This window comes from Poecilia mexicana, unplaced genomic scaffold (assembly GCF_051168715.1).
Source record: "Poecilia mexicana isolate PSO_F unplaced genomic scaffold, ASM5116871v1 scaffold_9, whole genome shotgun sequence".
Classification (NCBI taxonomy): domain Eukaryota; kingdom Metazoa; phylum Chordata; class Actinopteri; order Cyprinodontiformes; family Poeciliidae; genus Poecilia; species Poecilia mexicana.
Genome location: NW_028263378.1, coordinates 17,052,802 through 17,076,556, shown reverse-complemented (window position 1 = coordinate 17,076,556; position 23,755 = coordinate 17,052,802). Strand labels below are relative to the sequence as shown.

The window sequence follows — 23,755 nt, the reverse complement described above, 5'->3', positions numbered from 1 at the left end:
GTAAAGTTGAAATCTGAGATGTTAATTCAAAAGGTTAACTTTAAGTTGAAAAATCAAAGATGTTGTGCAAAAAAATATCTGACTTGAGGAAACCATATTATTCTCAAACTCGGTAAAAATACCCCACGTAATTCTTTAAACAACGAAGCCATATGTATTATATAATTTTGTATTTTCACTGACGAGGAACATGTGGAAATTAAACACATACCAAAATCAATGCATCTAGAAATTTATTTGTGATAAAGGATATATAAATATAAAACATCATTTGTTCACTTCTGTACAACAGACCTAAAAATCGATGAGTGCTTTGACTTGAACATACAAGTATGCAGACAAGACAGTATATTCTGATGAATGCAGTGATGGACAGGTCTAATTCCCATCTCTGTTAAAAGCTTGTAGACAGGCATCCCCTTCCTGCCCGGCTTCGCTCTGATTACACTCATTCACTTAAACCTCAGCAGACATCATTCAATCAGCTCAGTACATTTAACACCTCAGGTCACAGATCAGGTTTCCTCCACTGGAGAATAAAAGGTTTATAGTGGAGTGAAGGGAAATTTATCAGTCCTGGCTAAACAGAATATAATCCAGAGAGTAAATTGTTGCATTCTTCTGTGATACTGTAACATAAAAATTACTTTTTTTTATACAGTTTTATTAATTATCAGGCTACAAAATAGCCACGGTAACATTCCAGGGGTAAAACAGCGCCACCGTATGGTTGCATTGTGGTATAACACCACTGACAGACCAACAGCAGCAAACCGTCTACATTACCTTTTTAAGTAATTACATGTTGTACTTCAGGTTCTGCTGTGTGTCACATAGCTTGGACCCTTAAACAACAGATTTATACTGACAGAAACACCCCACAAACAGTCCGATGGGTAAACCTTGTTCTGCTGGAAGCAAACATCCATGTAAGCAACTGTAGGAGAAGTCATTTTTAAGATTACACAACAGTTAAACAACTAAAACGAGACACAAAAACAGAAAACAACACAAACCGATGTACGCCACTCAGAGCAGTCTCTTGGAGAAGCTGGTAAAAGACAACAGGAAGTGAGAGAGAGAGTGATTTGCGTGGTGTTTGTAAGGCACAAGCACGGTGCAGAGACACAGGCTGCTGGGTCAGAACAAGGGAGGTCATTGGTGGTGGTGTGTGCGGTCATCGGGTCGTTTGACGTGAATCCTACGAACTCTTCCCACGGGCTCTTCGTCGTCGTCCAGATGGCTAGATCTTCCCGCAGCGCCGCCTGTGGCTTCCAGCAGCGCGTTGTCTGGACCCCGACCGTCGTGGGACTCGTACAGAAGGATGTTGAGGGTCTCCTCATAGATGCGCGCCTCAGGAAACTCAACCTGAGTGTTTCACAAAGAAATAAAATAAGAGCTATAGTGAAAAATGTACTGCTATGTAATAGTAATGATGAAAAAGGCTGTACAGGGTAGACGAGTACTGAAGGTCAGAAGTGCCGCAATCCAAGAATTTATTTTAATGACAAAAAAAAACGCAACAAATGCATATTTACCTTAGTCTGCTTCTTTTCTGTGGCGTAAACAATGGAAGTGCAGCACACTTCTGCAATCTTACGACCCTGGCCATAAAAGGACCAGCAACAGATCTCATCCCCTATCACGTCTTTAATGAAGAGGACTCGCCCATTGAACCGCAACGACAGCTTGTCAAAAAGCTCAATATTTTTTAGCATGTTGTCATCAGAATTGCTGGACAGGAGATAAAAAAATAAAAAAATAAAAAATAAAATTGATGAATGACACTGCAAGTCACCTGGATTATGATCCACTCACCTAGTATATGAATATTTATTGTTGCTTCTGTTATACAGCAGTTTCACAGTAGGCTGGAAAGACAAAATGTTTCTTAGTTAAAAAAATTTAAAAATCTTAATAGCGCCATAAAATTCAGTACAAGCTACAAGAACATACCTTGTTTGAGGTTGCAATGAGTCTCTGCTCTTCCTTACATGATGTCATGAGAGGCACTTTACAAAGAGGTTCATATGTTTCCTTCTTCTGAAAGACAATTTTATTTCCTTTATTAAACACTGCAGTTAAATTACAGACTAAATATGATGACAAATGCACCGTAAACTAAATTCTGATACTTGATTCAATGTTAGAAAGCACACATAGAAAGTCAGATAATCACATGGCAGAAACTAAACAATTCAGCCACCCAGACAACTTCCTCAAATTCAAACTAATGGAGAAGAATGGAAACTACAATGACTTTGGACAATTTATAGTTGTTGATGCCAGGCGGCCTGGACTGAGTGTGTCAGAATCTGCTGGCATTTTCACACCCGATTTTCTCTGTGGGTTACAGAAAATGGCTAGAAAAAAAAAGAGAGAAAATATCCACAGTGTGGTCATTGTGTGGACAAAAATGCCTCGTTAGAGAAAGTGTGCAGAGAAGGTTCATAGACAGAAGAGCTAACAGTGTCTCAAATAACCACTTGGCACATCAAAAGTATGCAGGATGCCGTCTCCTAATGTACAACATTTTGAGCCTTGAAGCATAATCAGATATCAGATTTTTTATGAAAGAACTAACCTGCAAGGCTGCTGAACATTCATCAGCTAAGCCTTGGACAAGATAATACTTGGCCTCTGCGAGTAACTCTTCAGTTTCCCGACGGCTCTCTGGGAGTGGGACCGCCCCATCCCGGAGGTAGTTAAGGATTGTTCCAAAGTGTTTTCCACAGCGATCAATTAGGATCCAACCTATAAACAGAAAACCATTGGTGTGTAAAAGAAAAGAACATCAAGTTACTGTGTTCAAAAATACACATACAGAGCTTACCTTCACTGTCTGTAAGCACCTCCATCCGCCCACTGAACATAGCTTTAAGCATGGTGTCCTGCTTCGTTAGTGTCTGCATTGTAGTGTAGTAGAGCGCTCCACCCACATTTAACTTCACATACTTTGAACTGGGGCTGGAACCTTTGAAGGATGTGGTCCTGGTTGTAGCTGCTGGCACTGCAGAGCTCACCACACTGTCTCCTGACATCTCTTCCTGGAACAAAACACGGAAAAACACCAAAATTGAATGATCTCCCTTAAATTCACGTGTCCATGAAGAGTGGAGTAAACGTCTGTGCTATTTTGTTATCTACTAGGGGTAATGCCACATAAGTAACACCTTTTGGTACTACTTCACACAGCCTTCTTCATAAACCAATGTGATTTATGAAGGGAATCATAAGTGCTGAACAACAGCCTGTCTCCTACTGAGAATCCATCAGAATGAATGAACCTTATGAACTTCTCTGTACAGGAGTAGCCCCTGTCACAAAACATTTCAAGATTGGAACTGGTCTCATTTTGTCCATCTATACAATAGGCACTGTAGTCCTCATTGTGATTTCCTTCAAAAGACGGATGCTTACTGAAAGCTTGCAGCAACTTCATTTTCCATACTTTCATAACCAATCCATAATCTTCCATACTTTGTAGTTACAAATTCTATATAATACTATCAATGCAATGTGGTTTTATAATTATATTCAAAAAAGAATCAAAAGTTTATTATCCTTATCAAGACATTGTAATGACTTTCACTGATTGTCGATTAAGCCACCTCTAAATTTAATTATTACCCAAAGGACTGGGCGGTGGTCACCATAGGGCCTATTGATCTGGTATAGAGGTGAGTATACCAGAAATGATCCAAAGAGATAACAAATACAAGCAAAAACACACAAAGTGAATATATAAGTTAACATCAGATGCCATAATAAAACTCTGATTGCATGATTTGGTATCAATAAGTAAGCAGAAAGTCTTAAATATTTTTAATGAAATGTCTAAAGTACTTATTTTGTCTTACCATTACTGGTGCAGTCTATTTTAAGTTGTTCAAAATTAAAATCAGATCAGTCAAAACCTATTTATGTTTACTTGAGTATTCTGAACGCGTCACATTTCAAAAGGAATGAACATTTTATTCAGTTGGGAAAAAACGGCGTCATCAAGGCCATCAGTAAACTAACGAAAGCTTCCACAATTAGAAAAATCGAATCCAACAAAAAAAAATAAATAAGAGGCACTAATGATTCCAAACATTAGATGTTAGTTTGTTTCTAAAACAATGAAGTGATATTTCAACTTCGATTTAGCGCTCAGTAGCTAGCAGCCAGTTAGCATAGTTAGGAGTTACCGAAGATATTCTATAATAAGTAAATTATTTCATACTAACATTTAAATAATCTTTATTTCTAAATATTATGATACCAAGGAATAACTAATTTGTTTATGGTTAGAAAGAAACCCATATATTTACCATAGAACCCACAGCTGACTTCGAAGTTGTTGCTTGCTAACGCCAGTCAGCTAACACCCACTATTTTCCGGTGTTGTGCAGAAAAAAGCGCCCGGTGACAGGAAAGGCTTTTCAAGTGCTAATAGGTTTAGGAGCGATCAAAAGTGCCTGACAACACAATACTTTTGTCAAAAAATATTAAATATAAAAATCTTGAATAAACGAAGATGTTTTATAATTAAATATTTAAATTTTTATTAAAATATTATATTGAAGAATACATAAATAAATATTACATCTGAGGAGACATGATCCACCCACACTCTAGAAAAAAGGGAAATGTGTTTTTGAAATTGAATTGTGTGCTAGAACTGAATAATAATTCGACATTAAATTCATTTTTGTGCAAATTTTGCATGGAAATATCCCATTATTATACAAGCTAGTGATGAGTTAAATAATTCAACAAACTCATTAAATTAGAACATTATCTGACTGATTCAAATGTCAATTTCAGCACAATTATTTACAACCCTCTGACAGAATCCGCATGATTAAAGACAAAAGTATCGTAATTCAAAAACATCCTGGGTTGATTTTTTTGTCCAGTGTAAGAATAAGGGGTAAAAACAATGGATAGATGGATAAAAAATATGAAATAAATATATCAGTAAATTATTGAAATGAATAATAACCAATAACATCCATATTAATGCTGTAGAAAATCTCTAATTCATTTAGTAAAGTATGTATTATCATTTCATGACTAAGACATAAATAGTTTGAAATGCGCGTTCCATAACGTGATTTTCTTGACAGGGGTCACTTTTACTGTACATCACCAGAGTACCGCTGCGCGTTCATAAAAATGACGTCAACCGTCCCAAGCACAGTTTAAAGGGAGAGGTAAAAACATGATAAACTTAAAGAACGAAAACTGCTGAAAATTCTTTAATTTAATTACAGACAAATAGCTTTACTTTAAACGAGGTTGTGAATGAATAATTTTAATTCGCGTGAAAAATAAATCATGTATCCCACACGTTTCCGTTGATACAGCAAAGTGTAACAGCAATAACAGTCCCCTACCCAACGCCCACCTAACACACTGGGCGATAGCTGTATTCCACAAAATAAATTCATACTATCTGCTACTGTACAAACAGAGTTTGCTTAATAAAAGTTTCTTTTTTATTTATTAAGGATCTAAACGTCGAACGCACTTTGCAAAACCGGATAGAAACTACCCGGAGTCGTTTTAGTGCGACGCAATGGATTAATGGCTGCAGTCTATGTAGAGATCTCTTCTCATTGTTTACATTTAGAAACGGTGTGTATTCTGCGTTACAACAAACTGACATCGTTGAAACATCAAAGTCCGCCTCGCCACGATGCTAATTAAATCTAACCATGTTTAGAATATATGTTTTATAGTCAGTATCAAACCGACAAGCTGCGGGCTAGCCCTGCGAGCTAACAGTCGCTTCTCCATCTTCACTGAGTCGTTTCTAGCTCCAAAGATGCTAAGTTAGACCTCTGTTTCTGTTTTTTTTAATTTTTTTTTATTGGGACTTTCTTCCTTGTTGGATGTTACGGACTGCCAGATGAAGGAGAACGTATAGCGAAAGGTGTGCCTGAAGGCCAGACAAAATCTTCTTATCTTCTTAACTTCACTGGTAAGCTCTCCCAAAACAGTATGGTCATGTTCAACTTTTCAGGGAGTAACAAGCTCCAAAAAAGCACAGATGTGGACTTTGACATCTCTAAAAAAAAAAAACTGTCACCCTGCTTCATATTAACGGGGTACAGCTGCAACCCAATAACTTGGAATACTGTCAAAAAGTTAAATTATTTCAATAAGTAAATTTAAAACTCTAAATCATAAAGATTTATAACATACAGTTATTTCAAGCGCATATTTCTGTGTATGTCGATGAGTATGCCTTACAGTTAATGAAGGCATATCAATATCTTTAGAAAAAAATTAAAATGGTATCTATTACATGATACTAAACCTCAGAAGTTAACTGCTAAAAAGATTGCTCTTTACAGTGTGCAGTATCCAGTCATAATAATAGAACGTTTAGTGGAAGGAAAAATTATGATAGAAAGGGATGTCTTCAGAGTACTGTGGAGTAAAACCCACTTAAACTTGTAGAGAACATTCAAAAGGTGTGCATGCACACCTGGAGTCAGAACTTAAGGAAACAACACCAAGATGTATCCAAGACAAGAGATGTAACTGTTGCAGTGGGTTAAACCATTCCTGAAGCAGAGACATCAGAAAAAGAATTGACTGTTGCTCAGTGATCCAAAGTTTATTTTTTTTTATAAACAATTACAATTTGTATTGTTTTTCTGTATATGTTTTATTCATGAAGAAAAGAGTTTCATTTTTTGAACTGAATTAATAAAATAAATAAGCCATTAAAGGATATTCCAATTTTCGACCTGCTTTGGCAGTTCTGTCAAAGAAGGGTTTTAAAATTGGTTTTATGTAATATTCAAGTTTAAAAAAAACAAACAAAAAAAACAACAACAGACTTTTTGATTTGATTGTAAATTATTTAAATGCCCCCCTTGTAGTTTTATTGAAGTGGAACCAATGGTCTACATTTTTCTTTTCTAGGGTGCACCATGTTTAGTGTCCCTCAAAGCTCCAAGTCCGAGTTCTTGGACAAAGCCAGGCAGGCCAGAGAGGAAAGAAAGGGACACAAAGAGAAGGAGAAAGCAGCAACCCAGATCCAGGCTCTGGTGAGAAGATTCCTCTGTCGCTGCAGACTCCAGAAGCAAATCAGGTGACTACAGTTTCAAGAGCTTTGCATTCTTTTTGTATGGTGATGTTCTGAGTTGCATTTTCTTTTAATATGGTTTTCTGAATAGTCCTTTTTTTTTTTTTTTTTTTTTAAATCTTACCAGGAAAGAGGTTGATGACTATTTTCAAGTTTCTGAAACGGGGACAACAAAAAGAAATGCACTTTCAATTTTCAAAATTGCTCGAAAATTGCTATTCATATATCGCCTTGAGGATAAGACGGTGAGTTTACTGCTATCCATTGGTTCATGTCGATCTGTGATGATACATCAGCTTCAGTTGTGACAGTTTAAAAATATTGAAAATACATATCTTTTCCTTCTACGTCATAATTGTGATTATTTATTACATAAAGTCCAGAGGCACTGCTTGGCACTGTAAAGAATTTAATTAGTAAACTAAATGTACAGCCAGTTAAAACTGTTAATGCAGTTGTAGCCCTCTTTAAAGTGGTGCAAACATATTAGTGTAGTTAAACATAATTTTTAGTCAAAGTCGGGTTGCCTCAGTATTACTAATGGATTTGCCTGTGCAACTCCAACTGATTTTGAATTGCTTCCATCAGAGATTTGAGAAGCTGTGTCGAGCGATTCTGGCCAGCATGGAGGTTGAAAACGAACCTAAAGTAAGTCTGGCTGTGTTGTTATCCTTTAGAAATGAATCCTTTTTTTTCAGTCTCACTTTCTTTCAGTGATGTTTCTTCCTTGTGGTTTTCAGGTCTGGTATGTTTCCTTGGCTCTCTCCAAAGACCTCACTATTCCCTGGCTGAAACAGATCAAAGATGTCCTGTGGATCTGCTGTCAGTTACTGAAAAACCTAAAGGTAATCCTTCATCCAGTCTTTAATTATTGCATCCGGTTAGTTCGGTCCTCGTGTTTCAGATGTAGTCGTACAACCAACTGTGTGATTTTTTATTTTTTTTTTCAGCCTGATATACTCCAAGACAACAAGCTGGTTACACTGTACCTCACCATGCTGGTGACCTTCACCGACACGTCGACGTGGCGGATAGTCCGAGGAAAGGGTGAGAGTCCAGTATAAACAACAGATCTGCTGTTGTTGCCTGACACGCTTTGTTCAAACGGAAACATAATGGACAACATTTTCCCTGCCAATGTTGCAGGTGAGGCTCTGAGACCTGCTTTGACAAGGATTTGTGAAAATATTATGGGGCATCTAAATCAGAAGGGATTCTACTCAATACTGCAGGTTCACTTTTACTGTTTGTTTTTTTTATACAGTTTAAACAAGACAATTGTGTTCAGTTGTCTTCTTTTTATCTTTTTGAAAAAAGAAAAAAAGTATATTTGTTAACTATGAAATTTGTGTATAGATCCTGTTGACGAATGGTTTGGCCCGGTCTAAACCGTCTCTCTCCAAAGGCACCCTGACTGCTGTTTTCTCTTTGTCTCTGAGGTACATTCTTATTTCAGTTTCTCCGCTTGGATAGAACGTTTTAGTTTTGCCACACATGGATGTCTGTTACAGTTTGTGTTATATAAACTGGCTTATAAACGAAATCTGATCTTTTACAGGCCAGTCACTGCAGCTCACTTTTCAGACAACCTGCTCCGGTCCTTCCTCCTCCACATCATGTCCGTTCCCGCCGTCGTGTCCCACCTCAGTGTCTTGACTCCAGAGGTAAAAGCCTGTCGTTGTGTCTGCGTCTAAATGCCATGAAATGTTAAGACCGTTTGCCTTTACATATACTTTGTCCCAACAGTGCATGGCATTAATCCAGACCCATGACCTCTTGCGGAAGTTCATTTTGTTTCTGAGCCGGGAAGAACAGTGTCTGGACATCTGTGTGTGTCTTGAGGGCAGCCACACACTCTGCTTACTTGGTAAGTGCTTTCAGGTGATTTAGCACTCGGCTTTTTAATTGCTAAAACAGATGTGTGTGCAGGTCCATTTTAGTGAATTGGAGTATTGTCAAAAGGTTAGTGTAAATAGTCCAGATCAAAAAGTTAAACTAGTGTCTTTTATATATATATGTATATATATATTACCTATATCTATCTATCTATCTATCTATCTATCTATCTATCTATCTATCTATCTATCTATCTATCTATCTATCTATCTATCTATCTATCTATCTATCTATCTATCTATCTATCTATCTATCTATCTATCTATCTATCTATCTATCTATCTATAAACACCTTTTTATAAAAACTGGTTTTATAAAGAGGATTATGGATTGGATCCTTTGTATGGATTAAATCCATACAAAGTGATTTATTTTAAGTGTATTATTATGGATTACATATAACGGAAACTCAAAATTATGTTTCATGGGAAATTACTATGTTATATAAAACCATTGTACTGTACAGTCTTGTCTCAGCACTTGGTTGGGGCTCCATGTAGTCTATCTAATGTATATGTATATATGAGTATTTTTAATATGTTTTAACCCAATTACTAAGCTAAATTAACTTTTCAGAGACAATGCATTTTATTGAGATGCATCTGTAGTTAATGTCACTTTCAAATATACCCAACAGGAAACCTAATCCATTTGGGTTACCTCAATGAGAAAGTCTTAGAAGAAGAGGCCAACCATTTTGTGAAGGACCTGACCGACATGTTGTCATACTGCCAAAGATACGTATCACAGAAGAAGTCCAACCTAACACACTGGCATCCTGTCCTGGGCTGGTTCTCTCAGACTGTGGACTACGGGTCAGTGAGTCTTTGTGTATTTAAGTATAACTTTTAATCCGAGCCAATCAGGTCCAGAACAAAAGTCAGAGAATGACAATAAACTTTGCTGTAAAATATTAATAGTTTAGTTTCTAACTTTATCTTTTTTCTCCAAACTTTAAATAAATTGCCAGCCATCAGAAAAAAAAAATAATTATTTGGAGCTTTAACCTCAAATTTTTTTCTCAATTTTTTATGCATGCTGCATCTTTGATATACAGAAATATTATAAAATTTGTTAGACATACCCATACATTTATATTTTTGTTGATAAAGATTAGTCGCCAATTAATTTTTCTGCTGTATTTGCTTGTTTTCTCTACTGTTCTTGTTGTTTCTTTCATTTTCTGTCCTCTCCTCCTCTGCTCAGTCTGAATGAGTCGATGCCTCTGGTCACGAAGCAGCTTCAGCACCTGTGGGGCGTCTCTGTCATTCGAACTCTCTTCAGTGACGTCCTCTCCAAGAAGCTGGAGAGTCAGGAGTCCACCCCGCCGCCGCCACAGCCGAGCACGTCTCAAAACAATCTGCCCGTGAAGAGTAAGTTACCAAAGTAAAACCCTGCACAGTCTCTCAACACGGTGAATTTTCCGTCACACAGGATGTGATGTGTCTGCATCTTTTAAAGATCTTTTTAAGAGAGCGTTTCAGAAGTCGGCTTCTGTGAGGAACATCCTGAAACCCGTCGGAGGGAAGCGGGTCGACTCGGCTGAAGTTCAGAAAGTGTGCAGCATCTGCGTGCTCTACCAGACGGCTCTGTCCACGCTGACGCAAATACGCCTCCAGATACTCACCGGTCAGCCACAGAACCCCGCACGCTGTGTTCTTGCACGGTATCGTCGTAGGTGATTGGAACTGGCCTGTTCTTTTGCTGCAGGTCTGACACATCTTGACGACCTTTTACCAAAACTGTGGGCTTTCATCTGTGAGCTCGGCCCTCAGGGGGGCCTCAAGCTGTTCATGGAGTGTCTGAACAACGATACAGAGGAGTCGAAGCAGCTCCTGGCTATGCTGATGCTGTTCTGTGACTGCTCTCGTCACCTCATCACGTAAGCTGATCAATTTCCTCTTTTCAAGAGCAATCCTTTTATTGCCTGAATTGAATGGGATCCTTTAATGTAGAATAAATTCAAATTGAAACATGATTTTCCATGACAGCTTTTAAATATAATTTAATTAGTTGGCCTCACAAATTTTTGTAAATCCCCCTTTAACTTTTTTGCGACATAAAGCTACATATAATTTTATCTTTCAGAATTTTGGATGACATTGAAGTGTATGAGGAGCAAACATCCTTCAAAATAGAGGAACTCATCACCATCTCCTCTTTTCTGAACACATTTGTGTACAAGATGATTTGGGACGGCATCTTAGGTGAGTCTGTGAACCTCTAGCCAGAACAGCTGTGATGTGAGTTTCTTTGACGTTTCAGGGTTTCTGTCTGGAAAAGCATGGAATTGGATTAAAGTAATTCCCAGAGCTGGAATGTTTATAAAAGAAACTAGAGTATGGATTAATCTAAGTGTTTTCAGGCTTTTTTTTTCCTGTGCTATTTTCTAATATTGACATCCATGTATCTCTGTTCGTTCGTTCGTTCGTTCGTTCGTTCGTTCGTTCGTTCGTTCGTTCATTCATTATTTTAGAAATCAGACAGTCTTTTTCTGAACACTGATTTCTTCATTTTTATTATTAAGTCATTTCTATTTCATTTTCTGTCTGTGTCTCAGGTTTTAAAACTGTTTTCTGGCGAGTGAACAAGATTTGTTTATTTATAGGATGGAACAGAATTTAGGCCTGGGAATGAATGCAATTTCAACATCAGTGCGTGTGAACAATGACAACTTTCTTTGAAATTAATCAGCCTCATACTCACTGTTCTTTATAGAAAACGCAAAAGGAGAAAAGCTGGAGCTCTTTCACAGCGTTCACGGTTGGCTGATGGTCCTGTATGAGCGGGACTGCAGGCGCAGGTTCACCCCCGACGACCACTGGCTTCGCAAGTAAATACTCCAAAACTCTGTCACCTGTCCCAGGCGACGCACTGGCTTTCAGTTTAGAGATTTTCCTCACTGTGATGAATGATCCTGCTGTGTTTCACTCAGGGATCTGAAGCCGAGCTTGTTGTTCCAAGAGCTGGAAAAAGGGAAAAAAAGAGCTCAACTTCTACTGCAGTACATCCCACATGTTATCCCACATAAAAATGTGAGTGAAGGAGATTCTCCAGTTATGTGTCCTGCTTAATGTTTATGGGGTTTTTTTGCACAATGATAATTCCCAACGCTCTATTTTCAGAGGGTGCTGCTGTTCAGAAACATCGTCACAAAGGAGAAAGAAAGTTTAGGGTTGGTAGAAACCAGCTCGGCTTCTCCGCACGTCACCCATATTACTATTCGCCGCTCACGGATGCTGGAAGTGTGTAGTGGAGAATAATTTTATTTTTTTTTTTACTTATTTATTGCATAACTTTCTGGTTTGTTCCTTAATAACTTCTGGATTTTCCTGCCCGTAGGACGGATACGACCAGCTCCGCAGGTTACCGGTGAACTCCATAAAAGGTGTCATTCGTGTGAAGTTTGTTAATGACCTGGGAGTGGACGAGGCTGGAATTGACCAGGACGGGGTCTTCAAAGAGTTTCTAGAGGAGATCATTAAGAAAGTTTTCAACCCTGCCCTCAACCTGTTCAAGGTAACCCGAAAACAAAGTGGCCCGCTTTGTTTTGTTCACTTCAAACCCCCTGGTTCTGGTTTGATCCATTGCTTATTTCATACAGACTACAAGTGGAAACGAAAGGCTGTATCCCTCGCCCACATCCTACATCCACGAGAATCACTTGCAGCTCTTTGAGTTTGTTGGGAAGATGCTCGGTAAAGCTGTTTATGAGGTAATTTAATCTCCGGAGACGCTCTTTTCTGCCGGTTGCTCTGAGTGACGTGATAATCGGCTGTTTGTTTTGCCTTCTTAGGGCATCGTTGTGGATGTTCCTTTTGCCTCATTCTTCCTCAGTCAAGTCCTGGGACACCACCACAGCACCTTCTACAGCTCCATAGACGAGCTTCCCTCCCTGGACTCTGAGTTTTACAAAAACCTCACTTCCATTAAGGTCAGGCTCAGTTATTGCGTTTACCTGCAGCCTGAAGGAGTCTGAACATTTTTGGAACAGTTTTTAAAACAAGATTTTAAAAACAAATTTTTGCTTTTTTTAGCGTTATGACGGAGATGTGGGAGATCTAGGACTGACATTGTCCTACGATGAAGATGTTATGGGGCAGGTAGAAAAATATAAAAATATGTCAGAAATGCGTTTTATCTTATGTATGAAGTTTAAGTTGATGTTTCCTTACAGCTTGTCTGTCATGAGTTGATACCTGGAGGAAAAACTATGCCAGTCACCAACGAAAACAAGTAAGTGAATTAAGATTCCAAAGTTAAAAACTCGTGTTGATCCTTCGCGTTTTAAGAAAGTCCTTCATCGAATCACCGTCACAGCCTGATTTCATCTCTCCTCTCTACCCCAGGATCAGCTACATCCACCTGATGGCTCACTTCCGGATGCACACGCAGATTAAGGAGCAAACGGCGGCTTTCATCCGGGGTTTCCGCAGCATCATTAATCCAGAGTGGCTGCACATGTTTTCCACGCCTGAAGTTCAGCGGCTGATCTCAGGGGATAACGCAGAGATTGATTTAGACGACCTCAAGTAAGTTGAATTTTTACCTTTGCCTTTTTTGTCCATTTTTTTTTTTTACTATTATTTGACACATTTTTCTAATGTTTTCTTTTCTGTTTATTGAGCCAGTTTAACATACTCAGTGTTGTTTTCACCTCTTGCAGGAAACACACCGTCTACTATGGAGGTTTCCATAGCAGCCACCGTGTCATCATCTGGCTTTGGGACATCCTGTCCAGTGACTTTAATGCTGAAGAGAGGGCTATGTTCTTAAAAGTAGGTTTCCTAAAGTTAAATACTTTTTTTTTTTACTGCAAATACAAAGTGATCTTACTATTCATTATCTTTCAAATATGTTTTTATAGTTTGTTACCAGCTGCTCAAGGCCACCTCTTCTAGGCTTTGCTTACCTCAAACCACCTTTCTCCATCCGCTGTGTGGAAGTCTCAGATGATCAGGTAAGAATGAAAAATACGTGGTTACTTGTTTCATATGCTTTAGGGCTGTTGTAAACGAATATTTTAGTAATCGAGTAATCTATCGATTATTCTTACGATTAATCGAGTAATCGGATAAAAAAAAATTCTAAAATGAAATATTGGTAAATCTGGCATAATACCGGTGTTACTATCAGATATCAATATCAGTCCAATTTTTCATATTTGAGCATCCCTAACAGTTGCTTTTTTGTAGTTTAGAAAACTAACCTGTAACAATAATAGCTCACTTTCTAAGTTAACCAGAAGAAAAGTTATAGAAAAATCTGAAATTATATTGAATTTAATAACAAAGAGGCAGGCTCACAAATATGCTTATAAAAAATGTCTACAATCCAGCTTTTAGTTTATATATTCATCTTCAGTGAGTTTAATAGATTAATTAAACTCACCTTGCCACCTAACCTGTCACGCTTTGGGTTTGAAAATACGGGAAATGCGGCCTGGAGTGGGAGGAGAGGGCGAATGAACGAACATGGGGTGGAGCATAGACATAATATAAGGGTAGACGCCGCATTGGCTGCTCCGGCGCAGGAAATACGGCGGCCATCTTAGAGCGGTATAAACTCCTACTTTCCTCAATCAAAACAATAGACGATGCCTCAGCTCTGAGGGATATTATTGTTCGGATCTATGGATTATTGATGTGAGGGCTCCACAGACAGCATTTCACAAGTAAGATGGACATATTATTGTGTATATATTGTGATTATATTATATATTAGAATATTACTTTACTGTATTTATGTCCACCGGCGAGATACCAGCTAATATTAGCTACAGTGCTTGGTGTAATACGGGTTCAGCCCCGCTATGAAGGCTAACTGAGATTCTGTACATCTAAAAATATTAATTATTCTCTAACATTGACTTAGATTATATGACACAAGGGCATTAGAAATGAAACAATATATATTATAAAACTTATGTGTTATAACATTCACCAGCAAAGTTTACACAGGTGGTAAAGACTATTATTTATATGTAATTCTTTCACTAGTAAGATACATCCCAAATCTTCCGTTTTTGTTTTGAAAGTTTCATAAAGACACGATGTGAGGAAGAAGAGGGAGAAATCTATAAAGAGAGACGAATTCACTGCAGCAGGATGGATCTCATCAGATTTTGGACTTAATCTCAGCTGCTGAATCTCTGAAGCTAGAAGTCGGCAAAAAAAAAAAAAAAAAAAAAAAAAAAAATATATATATATATATATATATATATATATATATATATATATATATATATATATATATTATTCAGTATTAATTATTTATTTGTGCCATTATGAATCTTTATTTGTGTTGTATAGTTATTTAAATATGTATTGATATTACTAAATAATTTATTAAATAAATTATGAACGGCTGTGTGCTTTGTAATATGCTCTTTATACATCAATATCAGAATATTCCATTCCTATTCTATTGTTTTAGCCACTAAGCATATTTAAATACTTAAATAACTTAAATAACATACTTAAATAATACAATTGTTTATAAATGTAGCTTTGATAGATGTTTGAATATGGTTTCCAGTAACAAAAAAGCGTGTTATGATCGATTAAATGCGCTGATCCGTCACTGTGCCTGTTAAACACATAGGACCGAGTGGAGTGGTATACCGCTCCAAGATGGCCGCCCTAAATCTCGTCAGCGACAATAGGCGACAGCGGGGCATGAGGCGTCTATCCTTATATTATGTCTATGGGGTGGAGGGGAGGAAATAGACCAGCGGACTGACGAACCGTTAGACCGGGGGACGAACACGGGGGGAAGCAATATGGGATATTTACGACACCTTCACTGGTCACACTCAGAAACTCATCTACCAGCCATGTACGATGCGCTCCGCCACCCGTTTCTTCAGACCGGGATATGAAATTTATTGTGCGGTTCGTCGGTAAAGCTACATTTACACGGTAAGCATCAGCTACTCAGCCGCCCGCCCTGTTCAGGCTATCCGCTCACCTCAGCGCTCTTCCCGCCGTTCGCTTTCAACCAGCAGCCCCGGAGGAGAAATGCTGCCGTACTTCAGGCATTCCCCCAGTCATTTTAAGGATGCTTATTGGTTCCCCAAAAACGATAAAAAGTCGGGCATTATCATCAATCAATAAAATCCCCACGGGCCAATCTTGAAGATTGGACTTTATGCCGCTGAGACTTAGCTTTTGTCAACAACTCAGAGGCGGAAGTGAGAGCTCCGCGCAACGCAAATGAAGTCCCGGCCGGAACACGGTGCGCTAACTAATAAAACATAAATTAACGAAGCTTCGAGGCAGGTAAATTTTCCTCGAGGAATTTTAGTAATCGAGGTACTCGAATCATTCGAGGAATCGTTTCAGCCCTAATATGCTTATATTGACCTGTATCTTTTACAGGTTTGGAATCATGCAATAACAAAATTGCATAAAATTAAAGATTATGAAAGAATCTCAGAATGGGGTTTAGAGGAATAGAAATGCTGTTTTTTTCTCTGCTCCTGTCACCTCTCTGTGCATTTTCTTCTCACCCCACTTTCTCTGAGGTTATATCTACTGTTTCCATTAAGAGCATACAACATGACAGATTGGATTATGAAAAAAAAAACAACTTTAAAACTTTTTCAGAAAAGAGGAGAAAGTAACTAGAAAATTCCACAGAAATTTTAAGGGGCATGCCAAAGTGTGCCCGTCGGTTTTTAATCAAGCATTCTGATGCAAAAAATTAGCATTTATGCTAAAGAAAGCTGCAATGTAGTCAATAACCTGTGGCGAGTCAGAAACATGTTGACTAAACTGTACCTGTACCATTCAGTATGTTGAAATTAATGCATAAGCCAAAATGCTAATATTAGCGTGAAGACTAATATTCATGTAGGATGTGTGGCATCACTAGCATGTTTTCTGTCATTGATTTACTCCATTCAGTATACTGAACATCGCTAATAAGTAAGAAAATTAGCTAATAGCTACCTTTAGGGAAAAGACTAATGCTAATGCTAATGCACTGCCTTGCTGCGCAAGGCAGTGCACTAGTGGGGGCAGTAAAATGCTAAACTTGTGCTAATGTTAATGAACTGCCTTGCTGCGCAAGGCAGTTCATTATCCTGAGGAAAAAAATGCGAAAAAAGCTTAATATTATTGCAACGCCTACGGCGTTGCACTAGCATGAGAGGAATATGCAGACTTTTATTTTGAAACTTTCAGTAGGCTTCATTTTAACCACCACACCAATTCAATGTGTAACAGTAGTTTGTTTAAACCATTCACATAAAGCCCAAAGCTGATGTGAAAAATATCAAGGCTTTTATTTTGAAATTTTCATTAAGCTTCATTTTAATTGACCACAGCAATAAAATGTGTAACAGTGGTTGGGTTAATCCAACTATATAATGCCCAAAACAGCAAGTAGTTCTAAATGCCAGTTCAGCCCTAATCTGTGGTATCTGAGAGTTCCGCCATGTTGTAGTTCTGACCTTCAGTCATTGTAGTTCTAAAGAGCAGCTCAACTATCATGTTAGTGAGACACACAGGGAGAGACAGAATTCTAACAGTTTGAAGCAGTTAGTTTCAAAGCGGCTTACTGTTCAGCATCCATAAGAGCAATCCGAAAACTTTTTGAAGCATATAAGAGGGCAGTGATTTAAATCTGTAGTTGTCTCTGCACTAACCTGAGAGAAAAACATAATAAAGGCCTGAGAGGAATATTCAGGCTTTTATTTTGAAATTTTCAGTAAGCTTCATTTTAAATGGCCACACTAATCCCATGTCTAACAGTGGTTGGGTTAAACCAGTTTATATATAAAGCCCAGAACATTCTGCCCTGTCTGTAGTTATAACATTCTGCTCACCTTCTTTCTGTAATAAGTCAGAGTTCCACCATTATGTACTTCTTAACTGCCAGCTCAGCCCTCCTTTGTAATGATTGAGGGTTCCACCATGTTGACCTTCCGACCTTCTGCTCAGGCCTCTGTAGTAAAGTGTTCCATCGTGTTTAGAACTACAAAGATGGCGTTTTTGTAGTCCTAAGGAGCAGTTTGGCTTTTGTCTGTGTTCTGTTGCTATAGTGATCAAGCCTCCCCCTGTGTTTCTCCAGACAGGGGGAGAAACAATTCTATGTGTTTGAGCCAGCCAGTTTCACTCCAAAAAGCTGTCCGAACAACTCCTTTCCATTCGGGAACCGTGATACGTATTCGAAAACCGTTTGAAGCATATGAGAGGGCTATTTGTCGTCTCATTTAGTACCGCGATTCATATCTGTAGCTCATTCACAGTAATTGCAGTGATGAGAGAAAAATAGTGTGCGCTGAGCTCAGAACTTTTTGCAGAAATGTATGTGAAAAGAGCAATTACATGATGTAAAAATTGTCAAGGCTTTTATTTTGAAAATTTTCAATAAGCTTCATTTGAAATGGTCACACTAATTTCATGTGTAATAGTGATCGGGTTAAATCAGTTATATGATGCTCAAAGCACAAGTAGTTCAGAATACCAGCCAACTCCTCCTCTGTAATAATTGAGTGTTCCGCCATGTTGTAGTTCTGACATGCTGCTCAGGCCTCTGTTTTAACTGAGTCTTGGCCATAGATAGAACTACAGTTATGGCAGTTATGGCTGCTGGTTTGTAGTCCAAACCAGCAGATTTCCCTTTCTCTGGATTCTGTTGCTGTAGCGATTGGCCCTCAGCCAACTGCTGTGTGTGTGAGACAGAAAGCTGGGGAAGGATTTCAATCTTTGAGACAACCATGAAATGCTAATGTTAATGAACTGCCTTGCTGCGCAAGGCAGTTCACTATCCTGAGAAAAAAAACATAAAAAAAAGATTTTCATTTTTGCATCGCCTACGGCGATGCACTTTTGTCAGTGCAATTTTCAGAGTTTTATTTTGAAACTTTCAGTAAACTTAATTTTCATAACCACACTAATCCAATGTGTAACAGTGGTTTGGTTAATCCATCTGTATAATGCCCAAAACAGGAAGTAGTTCTAACTGCCAGCTCAGGCCTCCTCTGTAATAATTGAGTGTTCCGCCATGTTGTAGTTCTGACCTTCTGCTCTGCCCTCTGTATTAAAGTGTTCCGCCATTCTTAGGACTACAGAGTATTTGTAGTCCAAACCCCAGCAGTCCTCCCTATCTCTGCATTCTGTTGCTATAGTGATGAAAGTGCCCTGTGTGTGTCAGACTTATCTATCTTTATGAGACACCCAGTCAGTTTTAATGAAAAAAGCAGTCCGAACGACTGCTTCCCGTTCAGGATCCGTAAGGCCGATCCAAAAACCGTTTGAAGCATATGAGAGGGCTATCTGTCATCTCATCTATTACCGCGATTCATATCTGTAGCTCAATCACAGTAATTGCAGTGATGAGAGAAAAATGGTGTGCGCTGAGCTCAGAGATTTTTCAGAAATGTATGTAAAACACTGGGGAGGAGCGTCAGTTATCCTGTCCCAAAACTTTGCTCTGAAGCACCTAGACCGAAAACCGTAAGCCCTAGGGAAATTTTGAAAACATTTTACCGGAGCAGGCATTCGTATCAATGTCATGACCGACTTTCATACCAATAGAGCAATTTTTGCACCTATGAGAGCGATTTCAAAATTATTTTGGGGTCAAAATTCCACCCTGTTTCTCACTCTAAAAAAGCGGCAGTTGGTGTCAGTTACACTCTGCGTTTCGGCAGTTGGAAATTTCGCTCGTTTTTCGCTTTTTACGTCGCCATCGTAACTCCGATCCCCAATAAAAATAATAGCTCCCTTCTCGGCATCGAGCCGCACGATTTGATACCACTTTTGTGGGTGGGCACGCAGCGGTACGAGCCGCATTAACGGTAATGGAAGAAAAATAAAGATATATATAAATAAAGAGACATTCTATTAGGTGAAGAACAATAGGTGCCTGCCATGCAATGCATGGAGGCAGTGACTGACCTGCTTCGCAGGTCAGTCACTGCTCTCCTTATGCATTGCTAATGGCATGCCCCAATAATGCAACTGCATTAGTGTGCACATTTAAATTAATACTTTGAAGGAAACTTAAATTGCACAACACATTTTGATCAATTTCCTCATTTTACTTTCGTAATGTTCTCCAAATTTCTCAGTGTGTGAAGATGAAATGCTGTACCTGAATTAAAAGGTGCATTAACTTGCATAATCCACCACGTTACTGCCGATTGTTTTGGTTTTTTTGTTTACAGTTTTTCTTGGAGCAGGTTGTTTGTTTTTCAGATTAACTTTACAGGATATGTCGCATTAAAGGAGAAGAAGTTTTGAAATATTTTCTAATAGTCTCATGGTTTTAAGGAAGAAAGATTATACAAACCTAATGCTTGTGATGGTCAATCCCAAAAAATAATTGTGCACATTTTATCTGCCATGTCCAGGACACAGGAGACACCCTCGGCAGTGTCCTCAGGGGCTTCTTCACAATTCGAAAGAAGGAGCCCGGGGGTCGACTTCCCACTTCTTCTACGTGTTTCAACCTTCTCAAGCTGCCCAACTACAGCAAGAAGAGCATCCTGCGTGACAAACTGCGTTACGCCATCAGTATGAACACAGGCTTCGAGCTCTCCTAACTCTGCGCTGGGACAATCTGCACAGGACGGATGTGATAAACAACGTGAACTGAGCGGGATGCTCGAGCTATTTGGCACATTATAGAGCCATCAGCTGAAGAAAGGAGGAGCAACGATGGACGATCGGATCTCTGGTTGAGCGCTGACGGAGTGAGATCTACTCATTTCTCTTGTCAACGAGGAAGCAGCTCCTGCAACACAGTAAAATTTTAATGTCTCCTCCTAAAAATGAATATTTCATATATTTAACATGATAACACTCAAATATACCGTGGTTTGATCTCAGTTTCTCAGGCTTAACAGAATCATTCTTGGATCCGAGGCCACCACCGTTTTAAGACGACTGGAAAGCAATACAGATGCAATGCAAGCCATTAGACACGAGGTCTTACTTACATGAGTAAAACCAAGCAACCAATCATTGTTAATATGCTGTCAAGTCTGGATTTCATCCGTTGAATCCAGAAACGCATCTCCAAAAAAAAGGAAAAAAAAAGGTTTTTATGAGTGTAAAAGACAGATCCATGTCTTGTGACGAATCTCCAAGAAGAAGAAGTCGTTGTTCGAAGTCGTAACTTGGCATTAATTTGCTTGAGTTGCGATTTAAAGCAAAGCGTTTGACCCATCCAGCCCGTTGTGTTCTCTGGTTGTCTGAGAGCCAAACATCACCCTCACTTCTGTCCAGAAAGTCTGATCATGCTGTTATTTGATATAAAGATGCCCTCGCTGTAGCATCGCTTACCTTTAAAAGCAGGAAATGAACTGGGAACGATTTGTCGACATTTTTTTTCCCCTTCATGCCGGAGTAGACGAGGCTGTGCTACGTCTCTTTTTGTCACCCAAGTTTAAAATCATGAAGTGGTTTAGTCTTCTATGTATTTTATACCAGGAAGCCATGTTCACTCCACCTCATACTAACGCCGAGTGCCTCATGTCTCACCGTTACCCCATGCTAGCACGTGTGCTGTTGTCGTTCAGCTCTAACCAATTACCACGTTTAGGGAAAAAAAAGCCATAGATATTGGGGCTTTGGTCCTGGACTACTTCTCTGAACGAGAGAGATCTAACTGAAGCAACCATTGGAGGCTTTTACTGTAAATCCCTCTGATCTCTGTGGGCTTTTCTCCAAGCCATGCGGAAAAGATCTCTCGGTCTGAAGACCTTTTAAAATGATGTCACGGACTGACTGGTCAACCAAATACAACAGCTCAATTGGACGACGTTCCCTTGAAAATGTTGCACTGGTTTTTGTGGTGACATGAAGTTGAATGTGACCTTAATAGCCTGAATACTCCTTGAGACAGGGTTTATTTGCATTAGACAGTGACAGAAGGGACTGTTTTGTCGTCACGGAACAAGAAAAAAGACAAACCTTCACTCAAAGAGCTGAAGGACAATTGAAAATCTTCTATTTCTTTAATATGCAAAAACACATTTTCTGTTATGAATGAGAATAAATATTTAGTGTCTAACTACCTAAGCTATGGCCACTAACATGTGTTTAAACAGTAAACGTGTACAGTACTAGTGGAAAGTTTATGTATCCTCATAATCATGAATATTGTTCATTTTGGGGTTTTAAAGACACATTTTCTTACGATGGATTAATCAACAAACAACAATAGTTTTTAATAGAATTGGGTGCACAAGTCTGAATTTACCTTTTTGTTTTAGTACAAATGATAAAAATTGCATCACATGCATGGTACAGCTTCCTCATTAGTTAAAGGTCCATCTGCTTGTTGCAGAGAATTTAAGTTCTTTTTGCAGCCATCAATTAGCTTCTGGTATAACTCTGTCTGGATATTTGAATACTCTTGTTAGCAGGAAGGCTAGCACACATTTAAACTGGTTGATTTCCTGAGTTGGTGTCTGATTGTGGTCATACCCTGCAAACTTGCAGTAAGGTTGCCATTCCAGGAGATTAATATCAGTGTGGGATTACACCCAAGTGTAAAAACTTTTAAGTCTCTGACCCTGGTTTCCTGACAGTTCCCCGGTTCCCCGGTCCATCCCTCCAGCCCCCATCTATGTTTGGGATGGATGTCCTGTTGGAACACACACTTGTGGCCAAGTTTTAAACATCCAGCCTTTGATTTGAGATTAGGTGAATAATTTAGTAGTCTTCCTTCATTATTCTCTCTGCTTGATGCAATGCACCGGCAGAAACGAGCCCCAATCATGACGCTGCCACCACCACGTTTGGGTGCTGTTGCAAGTGTTGCAGATTTGAAAGTCTTTCCTTCACTTATACTTTTCTCTGCGACACGCAGAGGAAAGTATTTCACTAAATATCAGTGGTGATGTATATTTATATTTGAGCCTGGATGTGTGTATTTTTTTAACCATGTGTGAATAAGAAAAAACGTTGCAATTTTTTCTGGAAAAAAACAAAACAAAACAAAACAACAGTTCAGATGCATCTTGTTAAAACCCCAGGTGAATATGGTATTTATGCCTATAGTGAGTGAGTAAACTTCTCTCTGGCACTATAATAAACTTGTATCCTTTCTACTAACTAGATCTTTTTTAAAAAATTAAACAGAAAAACTAGCGGAGGATCAAACATCGTTTCAAAGCCTTTTTTTATTAGTCTTTATAAGAACAGGAATCACTCCTAATTAATCGATACACTACAGTGAGGATGTGATGAATGGTGCCTCACATGCTTGTTTGTCTCTTCTGGAGCTCCCCTTGTGTGTTTTTCTACATGATGTCAAGAGAAGGATCTGTTGTTTCAGAGGTCTGCTGACGTTGGCTTTGAGCAGTCATTCACTCTTTTAGGCTGAGAAGTAACAAACAGGAAGCTAAAACCCTTCCCACCCCTCCTGTCACAATGTATAATCTTCATGTCTTCAGAGCTGGCTGCACAATAGTGTTGAGTGTTTTTCTTTGTTGTTTTGACAGACTTGTCTACATGTAAAATACTTTTTTAATCCTGTATTGTTGAATCAAGTATTATATAAACCATTTAAATCCTGCACACGCTCTCAGTGACATTTTTGTCTTCAGCTTAAATAAATGATTGATTAAAAGCACCTGTCTGAGCCACTAAGGCCCACCGTGGGTGGCTGACGGGCTGCGAGGCTGAAGGTTGAGTCCTGGTTCGCCTTTTCTGGGTTTTTCTAAATGCCACACACGGAGGATTATGGTGTGAATGCGCACGCATGAGTCAAACCTTCTCCCCTAAGCTCAGTGGTTTGGTCGTTGCACACCACAGA

At 38.8% G+C, this 23,755-nt stretch overlaps 2 protein-coding genes and 1 long non-coding RNA gene across 3 annotated transcripts; 2 read left to right on the top strand and 1 right to left on the bottom strand.

Annotated features, from left to right (window-relative positions):
- Positions 1 to 216: 216 nt before the first annotated feature.
- kctd10 (potassium channel tetramerization domain containing 10) lies at positions 217 to 4,404 on the bottom strand. The gene is made up of 7 exons (XM_014988192.2): positions 4,314 to 4,404; positions 2,834 to 3,047; positions 2,585 to 2,754; positions 1,957 to 2,043; positions 1,819 to 1,871; positions 1,539 to 1,734; positions 217 to 1,368 (listed from the first exon to the last, which is right to left on the bottom strand). Exons 1-7 carry the CDS (start codon positions 4,314 to 4,316, stop codon positions 1,156 to 1,158), a joined length of 936 nt encoding a protein of 311 aa, XP_014843678.1. The 5' UTR covers positions 4,317 to 4,404; the 3' UTR covers positions 217 to 1,155.
- A 1,141-nt stretch (positions 4,405 to 5,545) lies between these two features.
- On the top strand, positions 5,546 to 23,515 carry ube3b (ubiquitin protein ligase E3B). Its single transcript, XM_088008887.1, has 28 exons — positions 5,546 to 5,622; positions 5,897 to 5,968; positions 6,922 to 7,090; positions 7,212 to 7,329; positions 7,673 to 7,732; positions 7,825 to 7,929; positions 8,035 to 8,131; positions 8,231 to 8,316; positions 8,441 to 8,523; positions 8,643 to 8,748; positions 8,831 to 8,951; positions 9,618 to 9,795; positions 10,187 to 10,353; positions 10,442 to 10,609; positions 10,691 to 10,862; positions 11,069 to 11,187; positions 11,699 to 11,813; positions 11,916 to 12,015; positions 12,106 to 12,225; positions 12,323 to 12,499; positions 12,585 to 12,695; positions 12,777 to 12,914; positions 13,018 to 13,083; positions 13,158 to 13,216; positions 13,330 to 13,512; positions 13,647 to 13,758; positions 13,848 to 13,940; positions 20,343 to 23,515. The coding sequence occupies exons 3-28, from the start codon at positions 6,930 to 6,932 to the stop codon at positions 20,532 to 20,534; spliced, it is 3,207 nt and encodes a 1,068-aa protein (XP_087865013.1). The 5' UTR covers positions 5,546 to 5,622; positions 5,897 to 5,968; positions 6,922 to 6,929; the 3' UTR covers positions 20,535 to 23,515.
- Positions 14,472 to 15,182, top strand: LOC148157672 (uncharacterized). The gene is made up of 2 exons (XR_015764196.1): positions 14,472 to 14,654; positions 15,018 to 15,182. It is a non-coding gene; the product is annotated as an uncharacterized LOC148157672 (long non-coding RNA).
- Positions 23,516 to 23,755: the final 240 nt, after the last annotated feature.